This window comes from Moschus berezovskii, chromosome 20, assembly GCF_049115385.1.
Source record: "Moschus berezovskii isolate FMDL1 chromosome 20, NW_MosBer_1.0, whole genome shotgun sequence".
Classification (NCBI taxonomy): Eukaryota; Metazoa; Chordata; class Mammalia; order Artiodactyla; family Moschidae; genus Moschus; species Moschus berezovskii.
Window position 1 is genome coordinate 45,291,357 of NC_142479.1, and position 25,385 is coordinate 45,316,741.

Genomic DNA, 25,385 nt, shown 5'->3' on the forward strand with positions numbered 1-25,385 from the left:
TTAGTCACAAGAAAATATTTATTCATTTTTGCCGCCAAAGACCCCTGGAGCCCCCGACCCAGCAGGTGGGACTGGAAAGATATGCATCAGTGGGACTCCAGGGGCTGCAGGGGCACATGGTCTTCCTCTACTGCACTGTCCTGGCTGGACTGGGAGGCCAAAGCTGGGCTCTTCATGGCGCCTGTAAAGGGATGAAGACCACGGTGGCCTGGTCCTCAGGGTGTGTACCCTAGGAGGCAGGCGCCAGGAAACAGGAGGAGGCCACAGCTATGGCACCACTCCTGCCTGTAGACAGCAGGTGAGGAGTCCCCAGCAGTGCCTCCTCCCACCACATGCCCGTCAGGGGCCTCCTTCCAGGAGTTGAGAGTGCCTGCAGGTGACAGGCTTTTGTGGTAGAAACTGGAACATCTAAGATGATGTGCTGAAAAGCCAGAGGGTGGCGAGAGTCAGGTGCTCAGAGAAGAGAGGAGACCCCACCCAACCCGGGGAGAAGATGGGAAAGGTGGACGCCCAGAGAATGGAAGGGCACTTGGGACAGAGCCAAGGAGAGAAAGGAACAGGGAGCACTGCTGAGAGACTGCCGTCACATGGAGGGAGGTGCAGGGAGGGGGCTGGACAACAGTTTTGGGCCTTGACCCGGGGAGGAGGAGTGTGGCTTTCCAGGCAGTGGGAGGTGTTGTGTGCTGGGGGCTGTGTGTGGTTTTTGTCTGCATCAGAGGGACTGGAGTGGGATGAGCCTGGAGCCGAAAGCCTTGTCTAGGGTCTGGGTGCAGATGTGGGGGGATGGGGCAGGGCAGAGGGTCCCAAGGACACGCAGCACCAGGGGGCAGGGGGTGGTAGAGACCCACAAGTCCTCACACCTGGGCGAGGAGGGGCGGGCTGATAAATGTGGTCCTGGCAGGGCAGCCCCAAGGCTGTTCCTGATGGTGATGTCCAGTTAGAGCTCACAGCAGGGAGTGGGGTGTGGAATGACAAGGGGATTATCAGAGTCTTGAAGGGAGGGGACAGCAGGACTCGGAGGGAGGGAAACACACAGACAAGTGGGCAGGAAGTTATCAGTGAGGGCCATGTGATCAAAGACCCAGGAGCCCTGGAGGCCAGAGGAGACTCCACACAGAGGGTTCTCGGGTGATGGGGAGGCTGTTGTGGGGAGGGGGCCAGGGCACAGCAGGTGGAGTCTGGAAAGAGCACGAGAAAGGAGAGAAGGGCAGCCAGGAGTCTTGAGGTGGGAGCTACAGAGGATTCTAGAAGGGGCCTGCCCTGCAGAGAGCCAGTCCTCAGAATAGGCCTCTGGTGGGGAAAGGGGTCATTCTTGGAAGGGGGCCAGCACCACCCTAAAATGAAGGGGCCTTTCTATGGAGGGCCCTTGAACAGGTCTGGGCCATGAGGCAAAGGCAGAGGAAGTGGCTTCTCAGGTGTGGGGGTGGCCTGTCAGGGTGGAGCCATTGGGCACTGGGGGCTCCCTAACTTGTTCCCCTGCTGGGTCCCCCCAGAACCCATTGAATGAGCGGAGGGTGCAGCAGACGGACAGACAGAAACTTGGACAGGAAGAGGCAGGAGGGGAGGGTGTACCAGGAGCTAGTTGCCCAAGTGATGGTGAGGAGGTGGGGGAGAGACTGGGGGAGGCACCACTTTGTGGGACAAAGGCCCTCCACAGATGGAGCCTGGAGTCCAGACTCCGTGCTGTGGGCCAGGCAGACACTGACACCCCACAGCCACTCACCAGGGCCGCCCCGTCCCGAGGGCTCCTCGCACACCGTGGGCAGTGTCTGCTCCCACGCAGCCCAGTTCACTTCCTCCACCCTGCAGGAGACAGAGCAGCTGTGAGGCTCCAGGAGGCCGGGGGTGCAGGAGAGCGGCTGCCCCAGAGGAGAGCAAGGAGGATGAGTCTCTGCAGTGCTCTGGACCATCCACCAGCTCTGAACCTGTGCTCCCAGCTCTTAGACTGTTGCCCCTGCCAGGGGCCCACAGGGAGGAACAGGCCTCTGTACCCTCTATCTATTCACAGTGACCTGGATTGTCCCCAGCATCGAGAGAGGAGTTTAGAGGAGCTGGGTGTTTGTGGACCCAGGCTCTGGAGTCTTCACAGCTACTCCATGTCCTAAGACCCACCCCTTGCTTGGCTATGCCCTCAGAAAAGTGTGTTTCTGGCCATGCACTTGTCACCAGGCTCCCTCTCTGTGGGGAGAGTCTGCTCTCCGGGGAAGGGTTGCAGCCTCGGGGTCAGGATGGGGGTGGAGGGTGGAAGGGCAATGCGAACCAGTCACAGCAGGTTTAGCATGCTCTGACCCCAGGATGCCTCTGGCTTTTGACCTGACTGTACCCCATTTCAGGCCTGAAGAAGTTAGTCAGGGACCATCGGGGAGGGACCTTCAGTGTCAGTTAGTGGACAGGAAAATGAAACTGATGGGTAGAGCGGCAGGCCTGGAGATCTGGGTCTAACGAGATCCAGCAGCACTGGCCTCGCCTGCCCTGGCCAGAGTTCCCGGGCACGCAGACCCTGCCTTTCCCTCCAGACCTGACTTTCCTTCCTAGCTGCTCCCCTATTAGTTTTCAGCAGGGCCCCCAGGCTGTCTGTTCCCCACCCAACCCCCCCTACCCCATCCCCCCCACCTCCCGCTCACCTGAAGCACCAGCGCTCATCTGGGCTACCGTCTGGCCTGGAGCCAACTGTCAGTCTCACCCCCGCCCGCTCTTTCTTCCTCCTGCACCACCAGTAGCCCTTCTCCATCTCTAGGACAGAGATGGCTTTCTGGGAACAAATGATTCATCAGACAGCGTGGCCAGCACTTCACAGCGTAACTTAACATCTGCGAAGTGCGTGGATCTGAATCCAGCCCCACAGTTCCATTGCCTGTGTGTCAAGCCCTGCATCCCCTGAATGTGTTCCCACTTAGAGACTGAGGATGACGTGTCCTGGGGTGGTTGCTGGGGAGCCTGCAGGTGATGCATGCCCTTCAATGACTTGCAGTCACATAACTGCAGCTTCTAGAACTCCAGCAGGTGCAGAACTTCACAGTGCCTGCCCCTGGCACTCAAGCCAGTTGTGGGCAGCATGGAACTTTGCAGGTGAGGCTCAGAGAAGATAAGTGGCTTGCCCAAGGTCAGCAGTGAATTGGTCACACAGTTCAGCACCCCCTCACCCACAAGGCTCTCCCCACACCACCCGTCCAGACCCACCCTGACCCTCCCAGCTCTCATCACCTCCCAGCTACCCCAGCCTCTGCCCTCTCCCTCAGCTCCTCCAGGCCAGGCCAACCCAGGACCCTGCATCCCACATGTGTCGCCCACCAAGCTAACCCCACTGAACATTCAATGAGCACAGAAGTAGGCTGCACAAGGGCGGAGTCTTCATCTTGTTCTCTGCTATATGCTTGGAGCCTAGAACCATGTCTAGTCCTGCACTGGGCACTTGGGAAACACTTCGTACTAACGATGATGGCAGCTAACACACAGCACCTAGTATGTGCGAGGCACCTCCCAAGACCTGATCCGTCCTCAGGTCAGCCCTGTGCAGGAAGGAAGGAATGGACAAGGGAGATCCCACTTGGGGGCTCAGGACTCAGGAGGCGATGGGGACCCTCCCCAGGCACCTGCAGCTTCCAGATGCTCCAGCTGTCGGTGGCGACGCTGTTGACGGTCTCGCTCATGAGCGCGATGAGCATGTTGAGCAGCAAGACGTAGGTGAGCAGCACGTAGGCCAGGAGCAGCAGCAGTACCACACCGCGAAAGCGCAGCTGGTCCTGGAAGGCCAGCTCGCCCATGCCAATGGTGAACTTGAACAGCTCCAGGGAGGCGTCCAGGATGCCCTGGTATGGGGCCTCCTTGTCTTCCTTCCCTGCCACCTCTGTGGCGTTGGAACCCGCAGGGGCCCCGGTGTCCTGGGCCTCCCGACTCAGGCTCACTAGTGCTGCGGGGAGGGGAGAAAGGCAGGGGGTGTTCGGCCCAGGGGAGACCAGCAGGCAGCCTCGAGGGTGGGCAAGGGCTGGGTGGGGGAGCGAGCGCCTTTACCAACAGCGAAGCCGAAAAGGAAGACTAAGTAGACCAGCAGGAAGCGGAGCAGGTCCCGAAGGATGACCTAGAACACATGCCCCAGAGTTGGTGGGGGGCCAGGTCACTAGGTGTGACTCCAGACCCTGCCTCAGTCCTGCACGCACGCACACGCACAATGTGTGCATACACAGGCCCTGTGGAGCCACACTGAGAAGGGGGGTCTTTAAAAAAATCTATATCAGATCACATCATTTTCCTGCTCAAAACCCTCCAGGGCCAAAAAATTGAACCACAGGCTCCAGCGGGTCCACGTCTCAATGTGCACCCATGAGAAGGAATGGAAAACAAGGACTCGAACAGATAACCCGGGCACCCGTGTTCGCAGCAGTGTTGTTCAAACAGCCAGAGGTGGCAACAATCCAACTGTTCACAGACGGATGAACAGGTAAACAAAATGTGGCAATTACATACAGTGCAGTATTATTCAGTCTTAAACAGAAAGGAAATTCTAATGGGTGGCAGCAGAGATGAACCTTGAGGACACTATGCCCAGGGAAATAAGCCAGACACAAAAGGACAAATACTGTATGATTGGCACTTACATGATGAGGCACTCAGAATAGTGAAATTCATAGAGATAGCAAGTGAAAGTGTGGTTACCAGGGGCAAGGAGGAGGCGAGTAATGGGGAGTTAGGGTTTCGTGGGACAGAATTTCAACTGGGGAAGGTGGACAAGTCCTGGAGATGATGGAGATGGTTGTACAACGCTGTGAATGTACTTAATGTCACTGAGCTTCCCGGGTGGCTCAATGGGAAAGAACCTGCCTGCCAATGCAGGAGACGTGAGAGATGCGGGTTCCATCCCTTGGTGGGGAAGATCCCCTGGAGGAGAACATAGCAACCCACTCCAGTATTCTTGCCTGGAGAATCCCATGGACAGAGGAGCCTGGAGGGCCATAGTCCATAGGGTTGCAAACAGTTGGACATAACTGAAATTCTCCAGAGGCCTTCCCATGGCCAGCAAAACCACTCCCTTCCCCCCACTTCCTCCCATACCCTCCCAGCCTCTGTCTGTCCCTAGCCATCCAAGCTCGCTCTGGCTTCTGGCCTCGGTCCCTTTGCCTAGATTGCTACTTCCTGGAGTCTGTCGTGGCTGGATCATTCTCTCAGATCTTAACTTACACGCCACCTCTTTAAAGAGACCCGCAGAGCATCCGGTCTACAGCACCCAGTCCCTCACACCCCCTTACATGTTTCCTTCAGAGAATTTAGTGTAACACACCATTCTCATTTGTTTTCTTATGCCGTTTCCTCTGCTAGAATGTCAGCTTCAGGAGAGCGAAATCTATTCTGTTTGTGAACAAAATATTCTGTTCCTGACACTTAGAACAGGGCCTGACCCACACCTAGCATCCGCTTCCTAAATGTTTGTTGAATGACTGAATGAATGCAGGCACCTCCACGTGCCCAGATGACCCAGACCCAGGCACACCGGTGAGCTTCTGTGCTTGGTCCCTGCTACTTCAGCGCGCAAGGAGGTGCATGCTCCTGTGTGGACACTTGCCAGCACACACGTGTGCACATGTGCTTACCCGTGTGGAGGGCAGACCCTGAGAGCAGGCACAGGTATGTGCGCTCTGATGCTGACACTCAGCGAGCATCTAGGGGCACAGGGCACGGGCAGACTTGTTCACGTTCCCCTCTGCCTGGCCTAGCTGCGGGGGGCGGGGGGGGTCGGCGCCTGCCTGCTGAGCCCAAAAGGAGTCCCCCTGGGGTGTAGTGTCCAGCTCTGCCCAGTCTGGCTGCACGAGGCTGCCCCTGCCTCTCACCTTCTGGATCATGACGCTGTAGATGCCCGTGTGCTGCAAGCCACGCGTGTAGTAGAGCAGGTTCAGCCAGCCCAGCACCAGCGCGCACACGAGCAGCGGCAGGTATGCCTTGACGGCCAAGAAGCACAGCACCTGGGACAGCACGGTGAGCAGTGCCTGGACCAGGCTGCAGGGGGCAGGGTCGGTCAGCTTGCGGGCCTCCCCTGGCCGGTGCAGACCCCCACTGCCTCTGACCCCCTGCCACGGTCTCAGAAATGAGATGTCCTCCCTGTGTCCAGAATGGACCTGAGCATCCTGACCTCCATCTCGGGTGAGGTCCTTGAGGGCCCCAGTTCCCACCACTGTAAAATGAGGGTGGCGGTAACAGCGCCTGACTCGGTGGGTGTCGGTGAGGATTCAGTGAGACACAGCAGGTAAAGATTGCTCCACTGAGGCAGAGCAAGCACTCGGTCGACGTGACTATCTCAATGATGAGCTGGACCCAACAGCAGCCCAGCTCCTGGGTCCGGCCTGCGTGCTGGTCCCAGCCCCTGGAGCTCCCTGGTCCCCAAAGCCAGCGTGGTGCCCCCTCCCAGGCCAAGATGGGGGAGGAGGGGTGAGGCCTCACGTACAAGAGGATTTCGAAGTAGCTGTCCATGAAGGAGATCCAGATGAACAGACGGCGCCTCCAGAAGTACCACAGCTGCAGGGGGGCGGGAGGCCGGGAGGACAGGCTGTGACACGTGCGGGGCCACAACACAGCCCCGCTGCCCTCAGGGCTGGATCACCACTCCCATGCTCCCTGCCCGCCAGCCTGTCACAATCCGACCAAAACCACCTCGGGGGCTCAGGCTGCAGCTTTGACTTTTGGGGTGCTTATGAATCCGGCTGGTAGCTGAGAAAGCTCCAGACCCTGTTTCCAAACTGTCAGACACCCAGACAATGCTAGGGACCCCCTGGCTCTCTGTGGATCCATCTGGAGGGCTCACGCTCCATATGATGAAGGGGGCTCCTTTCCCTCCCCCTGGCTGCCCAGGGACCATCCGGTGCTCCAGCCACCCTGGCCTCCCAGACATGGCCCAGTCTGTCTCCTGCAAGCTGGCAGCATCTTCCCCTGAAGATGTCTTGCTGAGGATGCTGGGCTGAATCCCCCTACCCTACCCTTCTGTGCTCCTCAAGTGAGGAACGACCCAGCCAAGGGACTGTGGGCTGGGGGGCGTCTAGCTCCATTTGCAGGGGAGCAGAGCTGGCACTGCCAGGGGATCACAGGAGTCATTTGCCGCCCTGAGGGCACCCCAGCAAGCACAGCAGGGTTAGGGCGTTCAGCCCAGAAGGCAAGGCCGCTCTGACGCTGGTCAGCACGGGACCAGGTATGGGGCTCAGTCTCCTGAAAATTCAGGGACTTGGTTAACCCGTACCCAGGCTCCTCAGAGCAGGATTCTGGATTTGGAGCAGGGTGGTCGGAGGAGCCCTCACCTGGCCCATGAGGAGGTAGACCCCCCCAAGCAGGAGCAGCACGTGGCCCAGCAGCAGCATGGTGTTCCCAGCCGTCACTTCCAGTGGGAGGAAGTCCTGCTGGAAGAGAAGCTCGGCTCAGCCTGGGGTCCCCTCCCAGCAGCCCCCCACTGACAGATAGGCTGGGGGCCCATTCTGAGTGTGAGCAGTGGGGAGGCCCTCAGAGTGGCAGAGCAAGCATGGGCTCTGGAGCCAGACTGTCTAGTTTCAGGTCCCATCTCCACCACTCACAGCCTGTATGACCCTGGAGAAGCTCCTTAATCTCTCTGTGCCTCCCTTCCCTCAATTGTAAACCAGCGATGATGAGAGTTATCATCTCAGAGACTTGTGAAATTAATTCAATATGTTAACACATGTCAGTCATGTGGAACACTTTCTCACATAGGGTGCATACTCACTAAGTCCTAACTATTATTGTTGTTGTTGCCACCATGCTGTTACTTCCATACTGTGACCAGCTGGGTTAGCGCGTGGCTGCAGCACCCAGCGGTCAGCATCCGCAGGGCGGGTGATAATCCTTGCCCCGTCTTCTGCCAGGGTTGTTTCCAGCAAGCCTCCCCAGGACATGCCCCTCCCTGCCTTGCCTTCTCCAGGGCAGGCTGGTGGTAGGTGACAGCGGTGAAGATGGACACGTAGGTCAAGTAACACAGGAAGTTGAAGAGGAACCTGGGGGTGAGCAGATTCCACTTCGCCTGCAGCAGTTTGTTCAGCGGCTCCAAGACTATCATCCGGTGCCGGAGCTGGGACAGGCAGGTGAGAGTCAGAGGCGCGTTTGGTTCAGCAAGTACAGCTGGGGGCACCAGGGGAGGGGGAGAGGACAGAGAGCCCCGAATGACCCCTCCCCACCCTCACAGCTACAGAGTGACCAGTCCTGAGCAGGTACTTGGCAACTGAGAGGACACCCTGGTGTGATCCCCAGGTCGGGTGGCACCGGTGTGTGGAGTGAGCGTGTGCCCAGGGGCTGGGTGGGGACATGAGGCCACACCCCCATATCCCAGTTTCAGTAGACCTTGCAGGAAGCTCTGCCAGGCCCCCTAGGCACACCCCCGCCCTGCGGGCTCACCGGGCTTCGGCAGTGAAAGGCGATGATCTCCAGCACTGAGTTCTCCTCCCAGCTGTCCACAGAGGCCAGGTCATACAGTGACACCCGCACGGGCCCGTAGGACCACTCTGTGAACTTTCGGGAAAGGGACTGGCATGGCCCCGGGAGCTCCCGCTGCAGGATGTGTCTGAAAATCTACAGGGCCAGGCACATGAGCTTGAGCTTGACCCACATGGCCACCACCCCCACTGACGGGAAGCCTCGGACTCAGTGTCCTGCAGAGCAGACACACACATGTGCCCTGCACCCACATGTACTTGCGCATATGAACTCTTACACACGTCCACATACTAAGCCCCATGTAGGCACTCCCACCTACCCACCTATGCCAGGGCCTGCCGGCAAACTTGGCTCTTCCTTCCCCATTCTTGCCTCAAGGCCTCTTTCCTGGACACTCTTACGGCCAAGGGACCCCCACTTCAGGGGTCCTTAATGCCCCATGACATCATAGGCTGCCAGCTACACACGTGTGCATGACTGTGAGCAGAGTCTAGAACTCTCAGCAAGCTAGAAAGTGTCCCTGACCTGAACAAGTTCGGAGCAGTGTGGTTTTACAAACGAGGAGTGGGGCAGGGAGGCTTCCTGTGTTGGGGAGTGGCTTCCACAGGTCACACAGCCATGCCTCTAGACACAAAGGGAGGTCCCCACACCACAGGGGCCTTGGAGGGCAGGAAGAAAACGTAAAACTTCCACTTATGTTCAATTTGGTCTTAAACTTTAAAGACACCTATGTTCTAAGCATGGGGCCCTGTGTCAACTGTGTGGGCTGTACACCCATGAAGCTCCCCCTGATAATAAGGATCAGACAAGAAAGTTTTTTGAGAAAAAAAAGTAAAGCTAGATTATGTTTATTCTTTTTTTTAACCACACAGCTTGTGGGATCTTAGTTCCCAGACGAAGGATCGAACCTAAGCCCTTGGCAATCAAAGTACAGAGTCCTAGTCCACTGGACGGCTGGGGAATTTCCTCATGGTTACTCTTTGTAAGAGTAACTTATAACTCCCAGATAAATCAACTTTAGGCATTAAAATTGAAACCGCAAAAGAAAAATCTGGAAGAAGATATGTCTATGGAATACACACACATATATGCATGTACACACACAAAGTTTCAAAACCTTGTAGGAGAAGGAAATGGCAACCCACTCCAGTATTCTTGCCTGGAGAATCCCAGGGACAGAGGAGCCTAGTGGGCTGCCATCTATGGGGTCGCACAGAGTCGGACACGACAGAAGCAACTTAGCAGCAGCAGCAGCAGCAGGAGTTAAGCAATAGCAAAAATCAAGAAAAAGATAATTATACTCAGCTACATAAAAATGTAAAAATTCTGTGTAGCAAAAAATGCCATAACATTTTTTTAATGTTGAACTGGGAATCTGCAACTATGACAAATTGTAAACAAAATACTGTTATGTTCATGATCAATAATACTTATGGGGCTTCCCTGGTGGTCAAGGGGTTAAGAATCTGCCTTGCGATGCAAGGGACACGGGTTCAATCCCTGGTCCGGGAAATCCCATATGTCGCTAAGCCCCATGTGCCACAACTAATGAGCCCCGGAGGCTGCGAGCCCCAACCACTGAGCCCACATGCCACAACAGAAGCCTGCGTACCCTTGAGCGTGCACTGCTCAACAGGAGAAGCCACCACAATGTGAAGCTCTTGCATTTCAATTAGAGAGTAGCCCCCACTTTCCACAACTAGAGAAAGCCAGTGGGCAGCAACAAAGACCCAGCACAGCCAAAACTAAAAAAAAATAAATAAATACATAAACAATTGTTTTAAAAAGAACACAACAATCAATAGGAAAAAAACCTAACAGCAAAGAATATGAGACAGCTCTCTGCTAATCAAAAACCCAAATGACTTTAAAAAGAATCCCTGGGAGTTCCCTAGTGGTCCAGTGGTGAGGACTCAGGCTTGCACTGCCATGGCCCAGGTTCAATCCCTTGTCGGGGAACTAAGATCTGGGAAGCTGCACAGTGCAGCCAAAAATATACAATCCCTGCTTTATAATGTAATATATTCGTTCTGCAGCTCCTGGATAATTTATCGATAATAAACACACACGTCGGAGAGGTGCATGAGGAAACTGCTCTGAGCTAGACACCACCCCAGGCTATTTCTGCAAACTTCCTGGCTGAGTCCTGCTTCCTGGAAAGGGTGGCCCAGCCGCTCACCTCGATTTTGCCCTCCTTGGCGGCCAGCTTCAGGGGCGTGAGGCCCTGCAGGTTGGGCATGTCCTCCAGCCGCACGGTGGGGCAGAGGCGGGCCCCCTCCTGGAGGAGCCCGTCGTACATGTGGGTCACCAGCACGCTGTTCTCCGGAGAGTTGTCTGCGATCATCACCAAGGCATGAAGCACCGTGTTGCCCAGCGAGTCGGCGGCCTGCAGGCTGGCGGGCTGGTGCATGTTCTTCAGGAGGTAGGTCACCACATCCCACTGCTGGGTGCACGCCGCCAGGGAGAGGGGCAGCTCGCCTGGGGGCCAAGGAGACAGCTTGGACCTCGGGTCTCTCAGCTTCCACCTGCTGGCTCGGCACGCTCCCTGGACCGCCTTGAGGTGGGTCAAGCAGCCAGAGGAGAAGATGCAGTATTATATTCAGGGTCGCCGGCCCAGCCAGGCCAGGCAGTGAGTGTGGAAGGTCCTGGGCCCACCCAGGCCAGGCAGTGAGCAGAGAAGGTTCCAGGCGCAGCTAGGCCAGGCAGTGAGCAGAGAAGGTCCTGGGCCCTGCCTAGGGCAGCTGCTCCTTCTCTCAGGAGCTGGTTGAGGTACTTCTGTCCAGCTCCAAGGGAGAGGACCTGGAGCTCTTTACCATCTAAGGGATCAGAGTGTGGGCTTGCCCACCAGACTTCCCACCCCTTGCCTCTGTCTCCTTTCTTTGCCGGGGCCCAGACCCATTGCCGCTGGGCACAGATGTCCCTTCCTCCAGGTCCTGTCTGGTCAAGTCTCGTCACACACCAGTGCTAGCCGCCCGCTCCCCCGGCCCTGGTCTGAGCTCGTGTGCAGTGAGTGAGCTTCCTTGGCCAGATAAGGGTAAAACATCTCTTAGACAAGTTGCCTTTGCAGGTGGCCGAGCGATTAGAAGCATGAGGGGTCAGACAGGTCTGGGTTTCAGGGTCTCATTAACCCTGTTACTGTGGGCGAGGCCTTATCCCCTCTGCAGTCCAGTTTATCCAAAAAGGCAGCTCACCAAAGTAGAAGCAGGTCTCTTGGCTCCTCTTCTGAAAGAACTGGCCGCAGGCCCGGGCATGCACATCGGCCCCATTCTCCACCAGGAGCTTCACGCAGAGCAGGCTCCGCTTCTCGATGGCGATGTGGAGGGCGCTGTGGCCTCGGTAGTACTCATCCGTGCACTGGGCATTGACCAGAGGCTGGGGATTGCCCGAGTCCCGGTCAATCTGCAGCAGCGGCTCGATGCAGGCGTTGGCCCCGTCCCGAAGGTTCAGCAAAGCCTTCATCAGACAGGTCTTCCCTGTGGAGCCCTCTGCGGGAGAAGGGGACGGGGCACTGTGGTGTTCAGGCCGCCCACCCGCCCATACAGGGAGCACCCCAGCCATGCTGCAGGGTGACAAGGCTCAAGCCAGAGGTGTTAGAATACCAACAGGTATGGCTGCAATTTTCTTTATGTTTTAGTTGGAGAAAAGCTGCTTTGCAATGTTGATTTGGTTTCTGCCATACAACAACTCCAGTCAGTCATAATAATATACATAAATCCCCTCCCTCTGGAACCTCCCTTCCACTCTCACATCCCATTTCTCTCAGTCATCACAAAGCACCGAGCTCAGCTCCCTGTGCTGTACAGCAGCTTCCCACTAGCTGTCTGTTTTACACATGGTCGTGGATACATGTCAGTGATATTTTCTCAATTTGTTCCACCCTCTCCTTCCCCTGCTGTGTCCACAAGTCCATTCTCTATGTCTCCATCTCCACATTAGGTTCATTAGTACAACTTTTTTAGATTCCATATATATGCATTAATATACGATATTTGTTTTTCTCTTTCTGACTTACTTCACTCTGTACAACAGACTCTAGGTTCATCCACCTCACTCCAGCTGACTCAAATTTGTTCCTTTTTATGGCTGAGTAATATTCTGGTATGCTACAATTTCTGCCCTATAAATTAAGTTTCTAAGACGTGGGGGCAATGTTGTCTACACAAGAACGTTTGGAGCAGTGTTTGTTAAGTGGCTTTACCACTTAAAAACTCTGTCTCTTCTGGGCAAGTCATTTGGCCTCTCTTAACCTCAATTTTCCTCACTGTAAAATGGGACCATCCCAGGGTTCTTGTAAGGATCACATGGAATTATATACAAAATTCTTAGGACACAGAGATGTTGAGGCCTACAATTACAAATGATCTAAATGGCCACCAGTAGGGGGTTAGTTGGAGAAGGCAATGGCAAGCCACTCCAGTACTATTGCCTAGAAAATCCCATGGATGGAGGAGCCTGGTAGGCTTCAGTCCGTGGGGTCGCTAAGGGTCGGACGTGACTGAGCGACTTCACTTTCACTTTTCACTTTCACACATGGGAGAAGGAAATGGCAACCCACTCCGGTGTTCTTGCCTGGAGAATCCCAGGGACGGGGGAGCCTGGTGGGCTTCCATCTATGGGGTCACACAGAGTCGGACACGACTGAAGTGACTTAGCAGCAGCAGCAGGGGGTTAGTTAACTAAACTGTGGTCAATGTGCAGGATGGGAAACTCCGCCGGTTGCTACGGTGACTGAGTTAGAGGCCTGTGCACCGAGCTGGAGTGTGCTATAAGATGTAGTGAGAGGGGAGAAAGCACATTACAGATCAGCACACATGGCACAGCCCCACTTCTACAAATATACACCTCCTGGATTTAAACAGCTTGAAAAGATGTATTCCATATCATTATCAGGAGCCAGCATGATGGACTGTTTTTACCCTCAGCTTCATACATTTCTTTACTATTTCAACCTTCTAGAATGCACAAATGTTCTTTTCTTCATCAGCCCAAACATTACAGGTACTTATATTTGGGGCAAAGAACACTCTGAGATGGATGAAGTGTGTGGTATGTGTGTCAGATCTCGGTGATGCTGTTACTGAAAAAGAGGCAGGGAAAGGCTGCACCGAGGAAAGCCTGGGAATATCCGTTTGCAACTGACATGGCTGAGGGTGGCCGAGGCAGGCCCAGGTCGGGAGCTGGTGGGGTAGGTGGACAGGGGAGTGGGCTCTGTCGGCAGGAGAGCCGCTAGGAGCACTGCCCCTCCTTGCCTCTCAGCTCCTGACCATGGTTGAGACCCACCCAGGGAGCCCAGTCTCAGCCCAGCTCATGAGTCCCTGGCTCGAGCGGTAGCCTACCTTTGTACTCTGAGTCTGTGAGGTACTTGCTGGTCCGGCGCAGGTACTCTGGTAGCCCCGCCAGATCCTCGGGGGCCCCCCGGGCCACGGCGTTGAAGAGCCGGTCACGGCCGAAGCGGTTTGGGTCTGGCTGGCTGTGGGAATGTGGTTTGTGACTGATATTGCAAGAGAGCTCTGGGCCCCCAGAAGAAGGGAAGCTCTTCCCCCATCCCAGGGAGCCCATGGGAGCCTCTTGAGGGCCTCTACCCTCCCTGTAGCTGAGTGGTAAAGAATTCACTTGCAATGCAGGAGACACAGGTTCAATCCCTGGGTCAGGAAGATGCCCTGGAGAGGGGCATGGCAACCCAGTCCAGTATTCTTGCCTGGAAAATCCCATGGACAGAGGAGCCTGGAGGGCTACAGTCCATGGGGTCACAAAGAGTCAGATATGATTGAGTGACTCAGCATGCAGCATGCACTCTCCCAGGCTGACCAATGAGACCCCCGGTGCTCAGACCCTGGAGGAGGGGGCTGTCTGGGGCACTGGTTGATGCGCCCCCTGACTTCAGGCACCTGGGAGATCTGCTGTCACTTTCTAGATGCCCTGAGGGTCTCACAACAGGCTCACTGTCCATTTCAGCATAGGAACTCATCATGGCCCTTGAACTGGGGTCTGGGCCAGCACAGGGCTACTGGAGGTGCCCACAGACTTGGGGGCTGTCTGCACCTCTGGCCCCCACCAAGGAATCAAGAAAAGCTCCTTGTCTTCTCAGACCATCTATGGACTAACAACAGAGCAGCTGCCCCCCTGACCATTACTTCTGTCCTGGGTGAGCAATCTCTATCAGACAAACAAGGAGATAAAGTAACCTTCACAAAGTCACATGGTGCAGAATTCATGGTGCCAGGGGTGGGGTGGGGAGGCGGCGAAGGCTCAACCAACTCCAGACCCCGACTCCAGAGAAACTCCAGTCTGGACAGACAGAGGTTCCTCAGAGAGACGGGTCCCAGAGTGGAAATCAGATGCTCACAGAATTTTACTGAGAAGCCACACTCCCAGGAAAATCCCCAGAAGGGGCCTGTAACTGTTCTGAGTCTAGCCCCGCCTAGACCTGTCCCTACTCACAGAGGCCAGCTCACCTCTGGGCTCCTGGCACCATGACCAGCAAGAAGGGACAAACAAAGGGGGACTATCTGATGTTTTGGGGACCCTCAGGTCTACCGTGGAGTGGATCAACCAAGAAAGGGTTGGGGGCTCTGATGAGTGGGGGGTGCTGGGATCAGTTGTATTTTAAGCTGTGCTCGCGTGACTAATGCACCATCATTCACCCAGCAGACCACGTGGACGCAGCATGACCAAGAGAGCTCTGCGGCTGACTGGGGAGCCCAGGGCAGTCTGGCTAGGGGAAGTGGCTATTTGGACAGGCACTTCCTGTCACAGGGAGGCATCAGAGTCCTGGGACAGGGAAGCCCACGGGGCACAAAGGGCACCGAGGGGCTGGTTCTGCCTTGGGCTGGGGGCCCAATCCCAGAAGCTTCGCGAGCATCCTCTCCTACCCTGGTGTGAATGTGACCTTTGTCCTGCAGCACAGACAGCACAGGGGGCTCTGGGCTAGGAGGCCAAGGTGGGCGGCCGAGTCCCAGGGGTGAGTGAGGCGGGAGGGAGGGACGGAGGGGCTTCCCTGGCAGAGTGCTGTCTGGCCCATGCAGATATGTCAGACCTCACCCTGGGAGCATGCCAGGTGCACCCCTCCCCCATACCCACAGGTCTCCCCTCCAGAGTGGTTCCCAGGATCTGAATTAGTGGACATCACAGGAAAGTCAAAGTGAAGGTGATTCCAAGAATAAGCCCACTGTCCTTAATCCCCAGAGTCCACATCCCCAGGGCAACAAGTCCAGCCTCGGAGGAGCCTGGGAGCACGCAGGACATTCCTGGATGTCCTTGACTCTCCTGGACTGGAGTGTGGATCCTGTACCAACCCCTGCAGGGACTGTGACAAACAAGGGACATGCCAAGCTCAGTTGATAATTGGAGCTGAAAGAATATGTCCCTACGAAGAGGAATGCAACCCCAGAAGACAGAAGGGCAAGAATGGGGAAGGTTCTGGAAGCAGCAACCTCAGCGAGCAGAGCAGAGTTCAGCCTGTCAGCCCAGGAGCCTTCAGAGCCAGACAGAGGACCCTGCAGGCTGTGGGGAAGGGGCGCTGGTGTTGGGCCAGGCCACCCAGTCTGCTTCTGCTGGAAGTGAGGCCCCAGGCTCCATCCACACTTGCTGCCTCACCTGGCACCTGCCGCCTTTCGGAAGTTGAGGTTCACTTTGATCTGTGGGGAGGAGTTCCGGTCCTCACCCTGGAACCGGGACTCCATGGGGGGTGGTTCGGAGCCCCCGTTGCCCTTTCCTTTGTCTCCCTGGGCACCATCTTCATGGCCTCCATCTGAGGTTTCGAGCCTGAAAGCAGGAGGGCTGGAGGGTGTGGTCATCCTCAGGGAAGATGGCTGCCCCTTCTGACTGGAACCTCTGTGGGGGTGGGGGCAGACAGAGATGTCAGAGGAACCTCCTTCTCCCAGTAGGAGCAGGACTAGAAGAGCTGGCTGGAGCCTGGGACCAGAAAGGTTCATTAACAGAAGCTGGGTACAAGCAGACTTTCCCTGCTGGCTCAGCAGTAAGAACCCGCCTGCAGTGTCGAGAAGCAGGTTCAATCTCGGTATCGGGAAGATCCCCTGGAGGAGGAAATGGCAACCCACTCCAGTATTCTTGCCTGGGAAATCCCATGGACAGAGGAGCCTGGAGGGCTACAGTCTTTGGGGTGAGCACATACAAGTAGACCAGCCCCCAGGGCAGGGACTCAGCCCAACAGGAGCAGGGAGAGGAGCCAGAGGAGGGAGGACCGGGAGGGAGGCCCTGTCAGAGAAACAGGGACCATCACTGTCCCGGAATCTCCCTCTGGGACTTCCTGATCTTTGAGAGGCGACAGCCCTTGGTCCCAAAACGTTTGTGTTAATAGCACAACCCTTTCTCGACACAACCTCCTGCCCAGCAGCCAATATTCACATCAGATGAAAATGCAGTTTCGGGTGGGGGCAGGTCACTCCACCTCCCACACAGAGTAGGGGCACTCTGGGGAAGTCCTCAGAAAACCACGGGCCTATCAAAGTCTTTATTTTGCTGCCAGGACGACCAGGGCTCAGAAGGGGGAAGTGACTCTCCCAAGGTCCCAAGCTGTGGGCAGCGCCTAGCCCCACCATGCTGTTCCTCTTCAGTTCTCAGAATCCTTTAGGGCCTGTCTGTATTTTCAGCCTTAGTGTCTCTTAGGGGGTTCAGAGCCAGAGGGAGACCCCTCGCTGGCGCCCAAGCTGCCCTGTGCCAGCAGCCCCACCAGGCCCCAGGCAGGGCGGGGAGTTCAGCTCCAAGCACCACCTCACCCTCAAGGGGAGCGCTGAAACCACAGCCGCCATCACATGGTAGGGTGGGGCCGCAGTGTAGGGTGGGGGAAGCCCCTGGGCCCCCCATTGGGTGAGCAGAGAGAAGGAAAAGGTGGGGAGAGTGGAGAGAACCTGTGGGGAGAGTGGAGAGAACGTGTGGGGAGAGAACGTGTGGGGAGAGGGCGCAGGGAGCAGAGCTTGGGGACTTGGGGACGGGAGGCGGAGGGCAGGAGTGGCAGGGTGGACAGTGGCCGGGCCTGGACCATCTTCCTTGCAGCTTCAGCCCCCGGAGTGGCGGGGGGCAACGTGGGGGGCATCCTCCCACAGAAGCAGGGGAGGCGGGGGCCTGTCCAGTCCTCACAACGCAGTGTTGAACCAGCATCTTTCTGCGCACACCGGGGGCGTCTTATCCATGCCATTCGCCATTTAACCTGGCTAAGGTCCCCACCCTCGCATCGTTCTGCCTCCCGGCCCACGGCTCCCAAACCTCCGGAGCAACAGCTGTCCTGCCCAACAGCCCCTGCCCTGCCCATCGCCGCCCCCCACCCCCAGCCTGGACCCCCGCCCCACCATCTTCCCAGGGAGGAAGGACCTGGGTGGTCAGGTGAAGGAGGGAGCCGGAGCCCCGCGGAGACCCTGGCTCAGGGCTGGGCTAGCAAGAAGCTCATTTGGGCTTCCTAGCCGCCACCCCCCAGGCTTGGGGGTCCGGGCCCCTGGGACTCCCGCATCATTCCGGACTCACCAGCTCGGCGGAGGCAGCGCGACGCGCGTCCGGCTTGGGGCTGCGGAGGAAGTGCAGCCGGGAGGGGCGCGGGCCGGCCGGGAGCCCCGAAAGCCGGCTGGGTCCCCGCGCGTGCCGCCCGTTCAGCCCGCCTGGCTGTAGCCGGATCAGCGCTCTCGCGGCACGACCCGCTGCCCGGGACACTGACCAAACGGACCCAGGGCCACACCCTCTCTGGGGAGACACGCCCCGCCTCCCGCCCCGCCCCACCCCCACTGCCTGCCATTGAGGCCCCCAGATGCCGGGGGTGGGGCAGTCAGAAGCCACCCTTGGGTGCGGGGTCCTACTCGGGGGAGAGGGGAGCTGGCGGGTCCTTGGGTCAGGGAGGGACTCGGCCCCTACACTGACCCCCACTCCTCCTCTTCCCCACCACTGGTCCCGTAGCGGCCATGTGGCTCACACAGGGCAGTGAGAGCTGATGTGGACGCCCCCGGAGAGGAGAGACTCAGCCTAGCACCTACCCCTGGAATGCACCCCACCACTCCGACCTCCCGACCTCCTGGGACCTTTCCCCAGGCCCCCAGACCCCCAGTCTGAGGGTACCAGCCTTCCCTCCCTGAGCTAAAGGCGCTTCCAGCACCAGCCAGCAGGGGCGGCTGTGCTTCTGAAATTAGACAACTCCCTTCCAAACCAGCCCTGGTCCAGACTGGCGACACAGCCACCATCCAAGTAAGTAGCCAGCCCTAGGTCATCTCCCTCTCCCTTACTTCTAAAATCCACCCCATCAGGAACCCCACACCCCTAAACCTCCCACCTTGTCTTTATCTCTGCCTGGTCCAAACCACTGTCCTTCCTGCCAGGGAGACCACAGCCACCTTCAGGCTGGCCTACCTGCTTCACTCCTGCCTGGCACCCCTCCATAATCCATTCTCCTTACAGCAATGAGAGTGGTATTTCAAAAATGAAAAACGGATCACCTCACTCCCTGGCTTAAACAACCCCCCATACCAAACACGTGCAGCTGGATACCCTTCTCACCCCATCTCTTATTGCAATCCTGCCGTTCACATGACATTCCAGTGTATACACCTGTGCTGTCGAATGTAAGGTCACTAGCCACAGTGGCTATTTAAATATGTCAACTATAGCAAAATTAAGCATTCAGTTCTACAGTTAGACATTTCAAATGCTCATAGTCATGTGTGGTTAGTGGCTACTATAGAGGACAGCACAGATACAGAACTTTTCCATCGTAGCAGAGAATTCTATTGGACAGTCCTGCTCTAGACATTCCGAACACATTTCAGTCTCTCCAGTATACCGGTATACCATGCTCTCTTCTGTTGCCTCCAAGTCTTCGCATAAGCTGTTGCAACTGTCAGGAACACACACACACACACACACACACACTGCCTTGCTTTAGCCAATTCCTACCTCTCTGTTTAAACATCATTTCCTTGGGTTGCCTTTCCTAGACCCTGGATTGGTTTGGGGGTCCCCTCTCTGTGTTCCATTAAGTGTTAGTTGCTTGGTTGTGTCTGACTCTTTGCGACACCATGGTCTGTAGCCAACCAGGCTCCTCTGACAATGGGATTCTCCAGGCAAGAATACTGGAGTGAGTTGCTATTTCCTTCTCCACAGGGGATCTTCCCAATCCAGGAATTGAACTCAGGTCTCCCACATTGTGGGCAGATTCTTCACTGTCTGAGCCACAGGGAAGCCCCTGTGTTCCATGATACTTTGTATTTCTCTGATAGTAACTCATTGTCCCATTATGGTTAACATTTAATTGTCTGGCCTCATCTTTAATAATAACAGAGTCTCCTGAGCAGTTACTATATGCCAGATACTGCTCGGTGCTTTGCATGTAATTCTCAGAGCAACCTTATTTCACAGATTAGGAACTGAGGCTGGGCAAGACTGGATACACTGTCCAAGGCCACAAAGCTGGGAGATGACAGAGCAAGTATTCAAATCTGGAGCCATGCCTTTATACACCAAGCTCTCCAAGAGGTGCGATCTTACTTATTTTTCTGTATCCTCAGCATCTAGCACAGTGCCCAACCCCAGGTGGTGCTCAAGAAACCTTTGAATTTTGATTGTAATGCAGAGAACATTACTGTGCTGTTGGGGAAAAGTAAAGAGTAAGTGGAGACCCTCAAGTCCTTCAGTGACAGTTGGGTAGACAACCCTAACTGCAAATCAAGTGTCCTCATATTATCAGTCATCAGGAAAATGCAAATCAAAACCCACAATGAGATACCACTTGACACCACTAGGATAGCTATAATTAAAATGACAGATTATACACTACCTTTAAATCAACTAGAATACAATAAAATTTTTTAAAGGACAGACAATGATATGTATTGGTGAGGACATGGAGAAGTTGGACCTCTCATACACTGCTGGCAAATTTTACAATGGTGCTGCCGCTTTGTAAAACAGTCTGCTTGTTCCTCAAAAAAATTAAACATAGAATTACCATATGACCCAGCAATTCCACTCATAGGTATATACTCAAAAGAAATGGGAACTGTCTAGAATAGGGGACTCTGTGGAGATAGAAAGTAGATTGGTGGTTGCCTATGGAGATAGAAAGTAGACCCCTGCAGATTTGGGGAATAATGGGGAACTGAAGGGTACAGGGCTTGTTTTTTTTTTTTTTTTTGGCTGTGCCTATGTGTAATTTTTGAGGATCTTAGTTCCCCAACCAGGAATTGAATCTGGGCCACAGCAGTGAAAGCACTGAATCTTAAATACGAGACCACCAGGGAACTCCCAGTACAGGGCTTCTTTGGGGGCAGAGGGTGATGAAAGGGTTCTAAATTTGATTGTGATGATGGTTGTAGACATGCCAAAGACAACTGAATTGCACACTTTATGCTGGCAAACTATATGTGAATTTTATTTTTTAAAAAAAGAGGTCCTCTAAGCAGAGTGCCTGTGTTTTTAGTCAGAAATGAATCAAACAGAAAAACAGCTTTCTCAGCCCCAATGCCACTGAACTCATATTTGAAGAAGCTTCATCCAGTCCACTTTCCATGGGAGGAAAATCTCCCCCAAGCAGTCTTTATGTTTAGCCTTTCCATATGTTTCAATTCCGTGTGTTACACTTAGTAACTTTTTATAAAGACATGTTTTTTCACTTGAATTTATTTTCAGAATCAGTTTTAAGGAAGACAAGTGATTCAAAGCAAGTTCAGCAGAGATATTCTTTGGAGAGGGTGGGAAGGCAACTGTCTTTTCGATGTGTGTCATTTGAACTATTTGAGTTTTTTCACCACTGACTTAAAAAAGAAAAAAAGGGCATCTCTTGCAGAGCTGAAAATGGAAAAAAAAAAAAGACACAAACCCAGCTCAACTGTGCAAGAAGTGTCTAAAGCCTGTGCGTAATTAACATAAATTCCAAAGAGAGGTGGGAAAGAGAAGTGCAGAGTGGGAAGGCGAGAGCTGCTCTGGCCTTAGAGAGAAGGAAGGGTGGAACTTGGGGGACGTGCATGCACAAACCAGAGCCTGCTCCTTTGCTTCTCCCAAGACTTGGTCCAGAGCCTGGGCTGGGCCGGTGTCCTGGCTAGATGGAGCCTCTCTCAGCAGCTGTGTCTGAGACTGACAGAGAAGTAGAAATAAGCCAGTTTAGGAGGCTGAACCGGCTTCCTGGAACATGGGAGGAGACTGGAGTTGAGCAGGCTGGTACTGGAAAAGAAAAATACTAACTGAGGTAGTGCTAGAAGGACAAGAGTGCCTCCTGCAGGAGGGAAGTCCTGCGAAGTCCTGCGGGTGTGGGTGCAGCCTGCCTGGCTTGGGAGATCCTTGCTCTCAGCGGAAGCAAGCTGCCCTTTCTCACGCTTTCTCTGCGCCCCACCCCCACCCCGGGACCACAGCTCAGCCCGGCCCAGATGTGGGGCCTCTCTCCCAGGACCCAGAATAGCCACAGCCAGGCCCCGGGCCAAATCTGGGAGCCCAAGTTCACAGTCTCTGGGGAATTTTCCGGACCTTGGGCTGGGGCTGGGCCCGTTCTCAACAACCCCCAGCTACTGGCTTATGGATGTCCGATTTTACTACTGCAAAGACAAGAAGGGAAGGATATTCTGCCGTCTGGGAGACAGGAGAGAAAGGGGAGTGGAGAGGAGGAGTCGAGATAAAGATGGGGCAGAGAGATGAAACGCTGGTCAAAGGGCCTACAAAGTCAAGACCAGTGAGAGAGACACAGCCTGAGACCAGAGATCCAGACAGTCTGGCCAGAACCAGCGACAGCGATGGGAGAAAGACCAGACACAGGCAGAGTCAGCCTGTGCCAAGGAAGCATCAGATAGCCTGACTGAGGCAAAGGATGACCCAGGGTGCGTCCAAGGTCGAGCCGAGAAACACGCGATAGAGCACGGAGGGGTGAAGGCGAATCAGGAGACCAAGCAGGGAGACTCAAAGGGCCTGTCTTTACTCCTCAGCCAGGCCCACACTCCACGACTCCTCCCCTCCGCGCCTCAGCCACGCCCACACTCCACGACTCCTCCCCTCCGCGCCTCAGCCACGCCCACATGGTGCGAAGGCTCGGCTCCGCGCCTCAAGGCCCCGCTCACACATAGCCAGTTTCCCGAAGGAGTTCCCCCCGCCCCCCCGTTAGCGTCACTTCCGGCGCCCGCCCAGGTGAGGCCCCGCCCTTTTCCCCACGCGCCGCAGGACGCAACTGTCTGCGGTTCCCTGGGGCTCCCAGGGAAGGAAGCGGTAGGAGCGCGACAGTGCCTCCCAGCCGACGCCCCACTCACCTCCTCAGTCACAGCACAGCGAGGGAGTCGGGGCGTCCAGGCTGGGGCTTCTGCCTCTCTCCAGGGGAGCGGGTGTGCCCCCGCGGTGTGGTGCACCCAGGGCTGGGGAGGCACCTGCCTCGCACTCTCTGGACGCGGGTAAGGTTGGAAACGCACTCTCGAGCCGGGCCTTCCCAGCATTTTCTTTTTCACTCCTGACCACCTTGGGAGGTAAATCTGTGGTCTCCATTCAGAGAAGGGATCCAAACATGAACTGGCTTGCTCTGGATCACAGCATAGTTCGCAAGTGACGGCGGTGGGATTTGAACATAGGCAGTCTCGCCAACTTTTGCCTTCCCATCTCTTTTTTTCACAAAGTCACAAAGATTTATTGTATAACTTACACCCTTAAAATTTTTAATGTGCTTGGTAATTTTTAAGAATGTACACATTTTTAAAGCTAACAGTTCTAGAATTTTGACAAAAGTATATAAGCATATGACCATCACAGTGGTCAAGATACAGAACGTTGTCATCACCCCAAAATGTGCTCTGGTGCTCCTTTGCCAGCCCCTCCTTCACCGCCATACTCTGATAACCAAGGATGATTTTCGTTCTCGCAGCTTTGGTTTCCAGAGTGTCACGTGAATGGAATCGCGAACTGTGTCATCCTGGCTTCTTCTAAGGTCCCACATCACATGTCTTGCTCTTGCTGCAGTTCCCCTTGGCAGTGTCTGACCCCCCTCCCAGGCCCCTAGACTTTGAGGAGAGTTTGTCCTCACTGCCTGGGGCTGCTACAAGCCTGGAAAAGGAAGGATGTTGTGAAGGTGTCTTAGTCCATTCAGGCTGCTACCGCAGACAAGGTAGCTTATAAACAATCGAAGTTTATTCCTTTTAGTTCTGGAAACTGGGAGTTCAAGTCAAGTCCCCGGCATGGTCACACTGGGGAGGCCCTCCTCCTGGATGGAGCCAGTGCCTCTTCCTGGTGTCCTCATCTTAACCCACGGGGTCTCCTTTATAGGGGCACTGATATCATTCATGAGGGCTCCATCCTCCTGAACTAAGCACTTACCAAAGCCCCGCCTCCTAATACTGTCATATTGGACATTAAAATTTTGACCTGGGCTGGGGTGGGGAGGGGGCACACAAATATTCAGACCATAGCAGAGGGAATGACCAGGTGACTTAGCAACCAGGGACAGGAGTTCAGAACAAGACTTAGAACATTTCATAAATACCACTCACATTTAGACTTTATTGGGTAAGTCATGGAGAGTGACTTAGATTTGAATGTGAGACCCTCCCTCAGACCCTCATAGTGCCCTGGGGGCTGCCTCTTTGCTAAGAAAGCATCTCAGAGGAGAAAGGTTGTTGGCCAGAAAGGTTGGGTGTCCAGGCCAGCATGGCTTGCAAGCAGCCCTTAGGTCCAGAAAGCTGGAGAGAGAACAGGAAAGCTTATGCATCAGAGTTTGCTTTGGTTCCCTGCATTGTCTCCTTTGGTCACAGATCTACTTTTTTTCTTTGTGTTTTAGAGAACTCTGCCTTTCATGAGAGAGACTTTCCTTGAATGTCTTGCACCAAAAAGCCAGCTGTGTGGATGGGGCTTCACTGAGCACCCCCAGGTTTAGCAGACAGGTGTACACTTCACTGCCGCCCTCCCCAGCTCAGCAGGGTCTTCCTTATACTTATGTCCTTGGGGCACTAGGAGGTCTCAGCTTCTCTACTGAGTTACATGTGGTCATCCACCATCCAGGGCCAAACACTGCTGGCCATGCCCTGCCTGGTTTCCCCTCCCACTCTCTTTGTCCGTGTTGACATACTTTCTAAAAATTAATTTATTTTTGCCTGCACTGGAGCTTCCTTGATGTGTGTGCATTTTCTCTAGTTGCACTGGGTGGGCTTCTCATTACGGCGACTTCTCTGAGTCCTGGGTCTAGGGCTTACAGACTCAGTAGTTGTGGTGCATGGGCTTAGTTGTCCCAAAGCCTACGGAACCTTCTGCGTTGGCAGGCAGATTCTTAACCACTGGACCATCTGGGGAGTCCTGCACATTTTTTTTTTTAAATCTTCTATGATCACTTTAGAAGGATTTCGAAAGAAACCATTTTAATAATGGAAGACCAGCCACGACTGTGATGTATTATGTCTATTTTCAAGACAATCTGGAGTCATACCCATGTTATCCCCCAAAAATGAAGACGTTGAAATTGAGGAAATGTGCAGACCACCTTTTGGAGGCGTTTATGATATAAGGAAGCAGGGAGTGACCAGTACCTGGAAGGAGACGTGGAGTCAAGGTAGGAGGGATTAACTGTTTAAAGATCAGCTATCCATGTAGTGACAGATTCCGTTTATATGCTAATGAATGATCCAACAATGTTCAATGCAGGGGGAGGGTACCTGCACCAACAGAGACCTCGAGAAAGTCAGAGGGTGGCCCCAGTGAAGGGACTTACCTGTTCATGTAGCGAGAAAAGAAGCAAAGTGGGTCCAAGTGCGGACAGGTTTCAGGTCAAGGGTGGGAAGGTCCAACAGCCTGTGTTTTCTCTAAGAAACATAAGTCAAGGCCACCAACTGGGAATGCGGGTGTGAGAAGTTTGAAGAAATAGAGCTTATCACCTCTTAGAGAAATGGAGGAGGACTTGAGTTTTGTTAACATTAATTTAAAATGAAACCAGTCAACCTGAGTGTGTGGTACACTCCCCTTGGAAGGTGGGTGCAGACAGGGGGAAGACAGGTGCAGGAGTCTTCCAGGCTTGGGGT

At 54.8% G+C, this 25,385-nt stretch overlaps 1 protein-coding gene and 1 long non-coding RNA gene across 4 annotated transcripts in view; one reads left to right on the forward strand and one right to left on the reverse strand.

Annotated features, from left to right (window-relative positions):
- On the reverse strand, nt 1-18,103 carry TRPV2 (transient receptor potential cation channel subfamily V member 2). 2 transcript variants are annotated; one of them, XM_055407357.2, is made up of 15 exons: nt 17,899-18,103; nt 16,015-16,251; nt 13,755-13,888; nt 11,610-11,903; nt 10,598-10,896; nt 8,380-8,553; nt 7,901-8,056; nt 7,278-7,373; nt 6,434-6,504; nt 5,823-5,988; nt 4,012-4,078; nt 3,594-3,910; nt 2,625-2,752; nt 1,724-1,803; nt 1-181 (listed from the first exon to the last, which is right to left on the reverse strand). In XM_055407357.2, exons 2-15 carry the CDS (start codon nt 16,212-16,214, stop codon nt 87-89), a joined length of 2,277 nt encoding a protein of 758 aa, XP_055263332.2. In that variant the 5' UTR covers nt 16,215-16,251; nt 17,899-18,103; the 3' UTR covers nt 1-86. The 2 variants fall into 2 exon arrangements, with proteins under 2 accessions (XP_055263332.2, XP_055263331.2); XM_055407356.2 differs by having other exon boundaries at nt 7,278-7,376.
- Nucleotides 17,063-25,385, forward strand: part of LOC148774707 (uncharacterized) — a 16,358-nt gene continuing 8,035 nt past the window's right edge. Inside the window, exons 1-4 of one of the 2 annotated variants that reach the window (XR_016035511.1) lie at nt 17,063-17,195; nt 18,322-18,606; nt 19,774-19,890; nt 24,707-24,919. This is a non-coding gene — a long non-coding RNA (uncharacterized LOC148774707). The remainder of the gene's footprint in view (nt 17,196-18,321; nt 18,607-19,773; nt 19,891-24,706; nt 24,920-25,385) is intronic. The other variant, XR_016035512.1, reaches the window with a different exon arrangement.